Source organism: Myotis davidii, unplaced genomic scaffold, assembly GCF_000327345.1.
Source record: "Myotis davidii unplaced genomic scaffold, ASM32734v1 scaffold173, whole genome shotgun sequence".
Classification (NCBI taxonomy): domain Eukaryota; kingdom Metazoa; phylum Chordata; class Mammalia; order Chiroptera; family Vespertilionidae; genus Myotis; species Myotis davidii.
The window spans coordinates 189,360-197,816 of record NW_006286303.1 but is presented as its reverse complement, the minus strand read 5'-3'; the positions used below and the strand labels follow the sequence as shown (position 1 = coordinate 197,816).

Genomic DNA, 8,457 nt, shown 5'->3' with positions numbered 1-8,457 from the left:
GAGAGTGGGTGGGGAGTGAGGGTGGAGGGTGGGGCGGGAACTGGGAGGAGGGGAGTTATGAGGGGAAAAAAGAGGGACAAATGTAATAATCTGAACAATAAAGATTTAATTAAAAAAAATAATAAAATAAACCCTTATCGGATATAACATTGGCAAATATGTTCTCCCATGCAATGGGCTCTCTTGTTGTTTTGTTGATGGTTTCTTTTGCTGTGCAAAAACTTTTTATTTTGGTATAGTCCCATTTGTTTATTTTCTCCTTAATTTCCATAAAACTGCCCATCTTTTCATGTAAGACAATAAATAAGTAATGTATTTGGTCATCTATAATGCTAGGTATGATCATATGATTAAGGTCAGGCCAATAATTTGTGGAATTATTGTGCAGTAGCTTCTGGGAGCCTTAGTATTTTTAAAAAGCTGTCGCCTATCTTCTGCTTCCCCCCACAATTTGGATTCTTCTTTGTCTGTTCCTCCATCCTGCTGCTGGGCACACGGAGCACTCACCTTTGGGCCATGAGGACAAAGGCCACATTTCAGGAGGGCAGCACTGGGCACTGTTATTTTAAGTCCTTGTTAGGTATAGTTGAATCTAATCTTTTTTTTATTTTTTATTTTATTTTTATTTTTTGAATCTAATCTTAATACAAGAGATAAGACCTTTCCTTCCAATGTTTCAACTAAGTAGAATTCTGTGGATTATCACTGTAAAACTCATAAATAAATCACCTAGAATTTCCTGCTTTGGTTTCTTTGAAACAGGACTTCTCAACCCCTATTCACATTTAAGACCAGATAATTCTTTCCTGTGGGAGGCTGTCTTTGGTCTTGTAGGATATTTAGTAGCATCCCTGTTCTCTCTCCACCAGTCAAATGACAGTCTAAGTGTCTTCTGGAGACAAAACTACCCCCAGTTGAGAACTACTGTTTTAAAATACAGTGAGAATTTAAAGACACTTGTAAAAACAACATACTATACAATTTTTTTTTAAAAAAATTTACTGTTGTTTTAGCTACACCTAATTCAATAGCAATTTTTTTTTTTTTTAACAATCTGTCTTAGCAAGTCTTTCAAAAGCATTCAACACAGTTCTCATATGGACGACAATTTTGTTTCTTTACATTCATGTTAATGTTTTCTGTACATTTTTAAGTAAAATAAAACTGGCAACTGGCCTAACAGGCTCGTGAACACACACATTTGAGTCTTGGTGCTACAATTCCACTGTGGGAAATAAAGTGTACTTTATTACTAGAGTAATCTATTGGCAACCAGAGAGTGGTCGATATGCTGTGGGAATTGTTCAGAGAGAAAGGAGAGGGTCATTTGCTTGCGAGGTAATTAGGTGGAGGTATTTGAATGAGTTTTTAACTGTTGACAAGTAGCCTGAGGTGGATCCACAGAGGGCTGTATGTACATGTCACCTTGGAAGCTTGGAAGATTTGGGGCCTCACCCCAGACCTACAATCTGAATCTCCAGGGGTAGAATCTGTGTGTCTAGAGGCCCTTGAATTCTGATTCAGCTAGGACTGGGTTTAGGAACCGCTGCTCCCAGTCATCTTGACATTCAGTCCGCTCTACTGGATGAGGGCTAAGGAAAATGCACAAAGACACACAATTCCACTCACAGTTTCAGGGAACTCCTTGCGCTAACCTTTCCTGCCTCCCCTTTATAATTAAGACTATATCCCACTATGTCCCACTCTCTCAGAGATGACCAGGCAAACAGCTAGCTAATCGAAATTAATCTATGCCTAAAACTCTTAGGTTTTTGTTATATTTGAGGAGAGTTTTCAAATGTTTTCATCTCAAAGAATGACTAATATATGACTTTTGATGTCCAGATCTTTGAGGAACCTGCCCAGCTGGCAGGCAATGTTGGGTTCCAGTCTTCAGTGCCCAGCTGGCAGGCAATGTTGGGTTCCAGTCTGTTTCAGGTCTGTCTGAGTCTCCTGACTTCAAAGCTATGGTTGGATACCTACCATGTAACTTTATGATATTTGGGTTACTCACTTCCTGGATTTTCTCTGATCTGAGGTCTAAGGCTGTATGAGCAATCACTTTTCACCCTTATCAACGAGGTCAAATAATTTCATTAATTAAGTATTCCCAATAAACCCTTACTTTTATTCATTTTCCCAAATTTGTGCCAAAATGGGGGGTGGGGGAGGCTCAGACTAGGTTTATCATCTAGGGAGGCTCTAAATTATACCCCACAAGAAGCTAACTGTAGGAAGTCGCCCCTGGCAGACAGTCCCTCAGAGCTTCAGGAGAAGTCTTTCTGTCTGGAAGAAGGTCACCTGGCAAACTTACTTATTCCTCCGAATCCTTTTCATTTTTATAGAAGGATGTGATATGCTTTTAAATAATTCTCTGAGCTTTACACTCTGAAGCTTTTCCTCAGAAAGGTCCTTATATACTTTAACAAATATATTCCTGTATTTATTCATTCAACAAATGAATACTCTAAGATTTTAAGAGAGGTGTTGTAAGAAATACAAAGACAAACTGAGTCCTGCCTGTAAGAGGTTTAGCATCCAGTAAAGGAATCAAGACATACACATGGTGGTCTTACAGGATGGGTAGAATTTAGAGAGGTTTGAGAGACTGTCTACCTCAAGGAAATAGTACAGGTTGAGCAAAGGCACAATGGTAAAGGAAGTGTCTGCCCTGAGAGCAAAGCAGTTTCATTTAAAGGAGCATTCAACACCCATTCACAACAAAAACATCCAACAAACTAGAAACAGAAGAGAATTTCTTCAACCTGATAAAGGACCCCTAAAAACCCCCATAGCTGACATTACTGAATGGTGAAAGACTGAATGCTTCTGCCCTAAAGTCAGGGACAAGCACGAATTTCCACTTTCATCTGTTCTATTCATCATTGTATGGAAGGTTCTAGCCAAGATAATTAGGCAAGCAAAATAAATAAAAGCCACCAGATTGGAAAGGAAGAAATAAAGTTTTCTCTAATCAAAGATGGCAAAATCTTTTTATGTAGGAAGTTCTAAGGAATCCACATTTTAAAAAAACCTACTAGAACTGAAAAACAAATTCAGCAAGATTAGAGAATACAAGATCAATATATAAAAATCAATTGTATTTCTATACACTTGCAATGAACAATCTGAAAATGAAATTAAGAAAATAATTCCATTTATAATACTTTCAAAAATAATAAAATATTTAGGAATAAATTTTAACAAGAGAAGTTAAGAATTGCCCTAGCTGGTTTGGCTCCCTGGATAGAATGTCGGCCCATGGACCAAAGGGTCCAAGGTTCAATTCCAGTCAAGGGCACACACCTCAGTTGCATGCTTGATCCCTGGCCCTGGTTGGGGCACATAGGGGAGACAACCAATCAATGTGTCTCTCTCACATTGACATTTCCCCCTCTCTGTCTCTCCTCCTTCCCTCCACTCTCTCTAAACATCAATGGAAGAATATCTTCAGGTGAGAATTAATCAAAAAAGAATAATAATAAAAATTATGAATTATACACTGAAAACTACAAAATGTTATTGAAAGAAATTAAAGACCTAAGTAAATGAAAAGACATCCCATATTCATGATATTCGTGGATCAAAAGACTTAACTGTCTTAAGACAGCAATAATCCCCAAATTGATCTCCAGGTTCAATATAATCCCTATCAAGATCTCAAATGCCTTTTTTCTTTTCAGGAGAAATTGGCAAACTGATCTTAAAATTTATATAGAAATGCAAGAGGCCCAGAAGAGCTGAAACAAGCATGAAGAAAAAGTTGGAGGATTCACACTTCACCATTTCAAAACTTACTATGCAGCTACTGTTATTAAAACAGTGTGGCATTAGCCTAAGAATAGAAGGGCATAAGCTATGGGAAAGGGTAGAAAGGTACAGGTAGAAAGGGAGGTTGCAGTAAGGAAATAAAACATTCTCTATGGGAACTAGGAAGCCACTAGATTTTGCAGAGACATGCTGTCCTCAGAGGAAGGATTCTGAAGAGTCATTGCAGCAGCAGTGTGTAGCAGGAGCAGGAAAGTAGAGATATGCAAGATTGAAGAAAATCGCCTGGAGGGCTGTTATGCTAGCCTGGGTAAGAGATAATAAGGGCCATAAACTGGAGCAGTGGCAATGGAAATGGGGAAGAAAAAACAAAGGTCTCTTGCATGACTCATCCTCTTAATAATCCTGTACAAAGAGAGCAGGGTCCTGTGGTATTTGCCTCCAGAGAGTGAGTGCCTCCTTAATTTTGCACTCCAGCCACCTGACCTACCTTACCCTAATCCCAGCCCTGAGAAAGAGGTGGGATTGTCCTCATTTTTCTGAAAGAAAATCAAACCCAAGAGAATTGAGTCATCTCATCAAGAAGTATTAATGGGCACCCACTAAGTGCTGACAATTGGGCACTAAATAACAAATAAGACATTACCTTTGACCACAGCAGTAGAGAGTACAGTTTACCGGAGGGAAGCCAGGCAATTACAATTCAAAGCTGTGATGGGGTAGTGAAGAGCACTGGATCTGCAGTCAAACTGCTTGGGTTGCAACCATAGTTCCACCATTTCCATGTGACCGTGGCCAAGGGGATAACAATGATACCTACTTACTTCATAGCGTTTTAAAAGATTGAGTTACTACATATAAAACACTTAGAACAGTGCTTGGCACATGGTAAGTGGTATTTTAGCATTTCCTGTTGAAGGAAACCAGAATATGTTCCCTCCAAAATATGGCTCTTTGACATAAAAATTATTTTGACCAAAAGGCAGTTTTAAAAGCAGCAATCCAGAAGAAGCTCCCTCGACCCTGCCCCCCTTTCTGCCTGAAGGCAGGATATACATTCTCCTTGACTGGATAGACTCCACTCTTATCAGCCCAGACATGTCATCAGAGGCATCTGCAAAAGAACCTTACCCCATTAGTTTCCTCCCATACATTTACTACCCCATTGTTTGCACCCTTGGAAGCTTAAGCCATTTGCGCCACAAATTTACTGCTCTTTGCTAAAGATAGAGCTCTAAGCCCTCTCTTTGAGTTACTCTCTCTACATGCTCCTATGTATATGTGCAATGTACATGTTAATAAACGTGTTTGCTTTTCTCTTGTTAATTTGTCTTTTGTCATACGGACCCCAGCTGAGAACTTAGAAGGGTAGAGGAGATATTTATTTTTCCTGCCCTACACTATCATAATGATGACATTGCAGTCTAGGTTGAATGGAAACACAAAGAAAGTGCATTTATATACACTTTGGAGAAAGAAAATCGGGTGGGAAAGCTTCCTGGAAGAGGTCTAATCTGAATTGAATACTCAGAGCTGCCTAGCCCAGGTCAATATCCCATATGCAAAATAATAATATCTATCTATCTTACAAGGTCATTGTGAGAATTGACTGAATATACAAATGGACAATGCCACACCAGATATTAAAATAGAAATATGACCCACAACCTGCAGCAACCTGCCCAGGAAACCAACTCATTATGTAGAATAACCAGACCAGGAAGCCAGCCTGCCCTAAGTCAGACTTGGAAGAAGTCAGATGGCTACCTAGAGTGACCGTCCAAGGAGCTAAAGAATAAACTCTGTAACTTTTGGCCCCAAATGGACAGGACTTGATTAATAACTGACAACCTCCCTAATTTTTGTCCCCACTTCCAACTTAGGACCAATCAGAGAAAGCCAAATATGCACTTCTAACCAACCACATGTCCCATCCATGCACTATTTGCTTTTAGAACCAATCAGAGGAAGCCAAATATGCACTCCTAACCAATCACATGTCCAACCCATGCACTCCAACTTCCCCATGCCAACAGCCTCGAACCAGGGCACACCTGAAGCCTTCCTTTTTCCCACTAGAAAGCTTTCCCACACCTCCACCTTAGTTGAGTCTCTGCCAAATACAGTGGCATGGTTGACTCCCCTGTTACAGCAAGTTCTGAATAAATAGTTTTTCTTTATTCTCATTCGGTTGATCTCTGTTTGCTTCCACTGAATTTAATTTGATAATGTACTATACAAAAAGTCAACTGGAAGGCATAACTATTAAGTCAAGGACTTTCTGAATCATTAGAGGAAGTAGTAAAGGAAACAAAGGCCTGAGGCCTTCAAGACCTGAGCTATTTTCAACAAAAACATTTACATTTTTTTATCTGTATTACAAAGCCTCTGATTTCTAAAGCAGTCAATAGTTTCAAAAGTATTAGGTCAGAACTGAAAGCTAGCCCCCAACCCAAACTGTTGTGGGCTTCACTGTATTAGAAACAGTATAAGTGGTTTCCTACTTACTGTTCTATATCCTGAAGGATGACCAAATTGATCGTTCAGAGAGGCTGAAAAAAACAGACATTTAAAAGTATGTGATTAAGGTCAATTCTTGCAATTCCAGAAGGGAGAGGGATAGAGAGTTAGAAACATTGATCAGCTGCCTCCTGCACACCCCCTACTGGGGATGTGCCCGCAACCAAGGAATCGGAATCGAACCTGGGACCCTTCAGTCCGCAGGCCCACGCTCTATCCACTGAGCCAAACCAGTTAGGGATGTAAGGGGCTTTTAAAATCCAGCTTGTGATTTATCCAGGGCACACCTTCCTTTCCCTCCAGTACTTAACTTCCTTGAACCACCCCTCTGACCCCCTCACCCATCTCCAAAGGATATTCCGTTGTTTTCTAGCACCTCTTAGCAGGCACACAAAGAACTTTTGGTGCGGGTTCCATAACTGACCGCCCTAATAGGTTTCCTTGAGAAAGGACTAGGGAGCTATGGAATAAAAATCAGAGAAGTGGCTCCTAATAATTCACAATATTCTTTCCCTCTGCCGCTCAGGGTAATGAGCTCAAAACTTAGCATTAGGTGTACCATTTTAACTCCGTTGTGAAAAAGGCTTCAAGTCTGGCTGGACTGAAGCCCCTTTCTCATAAGCCACAGACACCCCGACGCACGTGGCGATCACCATCCCTAATTCCCATACATCTCCTGCTGGGGGTCAGCAGGGCCACTGTGTACGCCAAAACCCAGCTCCTTGTCTTGGGCTCCAGAACTCTGCTTTAAGGGAGAAAAGGCAGACAGCAGGGTGTCACCAGAAGGAGCTGGGAATGAAGCCCGAGCAAGCGGGTCCCTGATCCTCAGCCACCCCCTCACCCCCACATTCCTCAAGGACCGAAGCGGGCCCAGGAACCGCCAGTAACGGGTGCTTGGAGGGACGCCAGGGACGCCGGGATCCAGGCAGTCGCCAGCGAGACTCCCTCTCATTACTCCTCCACGAGCCGGGTGCGACCACGCTGGCTGGCGAGCGTTACCTGCCAGGTGCGTGGCCAGCAGCGCCAGCCCCAAGCTCATCCCCTTTTGAATGGGGGAGGGGAAGTAAAGGATGCTGCTAGGCTAGCCCCCTATCGCCCCCCTTCCCCTCCCCCTCCCTGCGGAGGGCGGAAGTAAACGATTAAGGGGAGGACCTCTCCCTGCAACAAAGAAGAGCCCTGGGGCACAACCTTGAGGGCTGTCAGTCAACCCCTATTTCTTCGGCATCTCCTCTGTCCCAGGGTGTCTTGGAGGCTGAACTCAGCAAAAGAATCCCTGCTCTCAAGCAGCTTTCTCCTGTAGGTGTTGGGGATGGGGTGACACGGGGAACTCCAAAACAACAGAATCAATACAGTAGTTTCTAAAGCGTTAAAAATGGTGGGGAAAGGGGGAGACTTTCCATTGGGAAGTCAAGAAAGGCCTTTCAGAGGCGACATTTTAAAACATCTTTATTGTTGAAAGTATTACATACTAAAGGCCCGGTGCATGAAATTCATGCATGGGTAGAGTCCCTAGGCCTGGCCGGTGATCAGGGCCAATTGGGACTTTCCAGCTGCCAACCAGGGCCTTCCTTCATTCCGCACCGCCCCCTGGTGGTCAGCGCACGTCATAGCGAGTGATCAAACTCCAAGTCTTTGATTGGTCTCTTCCCACCCATCTACCCACCCATGCCTTCCCTCTGAAATTCAATGCCTCTGGATTTATTTTGCTCAACAGTTTATTTTGTTCATTAGATTCCACATATAAATGAGATCATGTGATGCTTGTCTTTCTCTACCTGGCTTATTTTGCTTAGCATAATACTCTCCAGGTCTCTCCATGCTGTCTCAAAGCGTAAGAGATCCTTCTTTTTTACAGCTGCACAGTATCAGAGGTGACATCTGAGCTGAAAGCTGATGCATGAGAAGAAGGAAGCTTGGTGAAGACCTTGGGACAAGAAGTGCAGGCCCAAAGAAAAGCAAGTGCAGAGAACCAGAGGCAGGAGCCAGCTCAGTGTTTCAGCTGGAGCCCTGAATGGAGGGGGAGTGGGAGCAGGAGACCAGACTGCAAAGCCAAGGTCATGTGTGGCTGGGGAGGCCATGATAAGGGGCTTTGGATTTTTTCTAGTTGCAGCGACAAATCAGTGGAGGACTTCAATCAAGGGGATGCCCTGACCTGACTTCTTTTTTAAT

At 42.5% G+C, this 8,457-nt stretch overlaps 1 protein-coding gene across 1 annotated transcript in view; it reads right to left on the bottom strand.

Moving 5' to 3' along the window:
- Nucleotides 1–7,327, bottom strand: part of SPINK2 (serine peptidase inhibitor, Kazal type 2 (acrosin-trypsin inhibitor)) — an 11,817-nt gene extending 4,490 nt beyond the window's left edge. Inside the window, exons 1-2 of the mRNA XM_006757784.2 lie at nucleotides 7,288–7,327; nucleotides 6,277–6,320 (exon numbers count right to left, since the gene is read on the bottom strand). Of these exons, the coding sequence (XP_006757847.1) occupies nucleotides 6,277–6,320; nucleotides 7,288–7,327 (84 nt within the window). The remainder of the gene's footprint in view (nucleotides 1–6,276; nucleotides 6,321–7,287) is intronic.
- Between the last annotated feature and the right edge of the window lie 1,130 nt (nucleotides 7,328–8,457).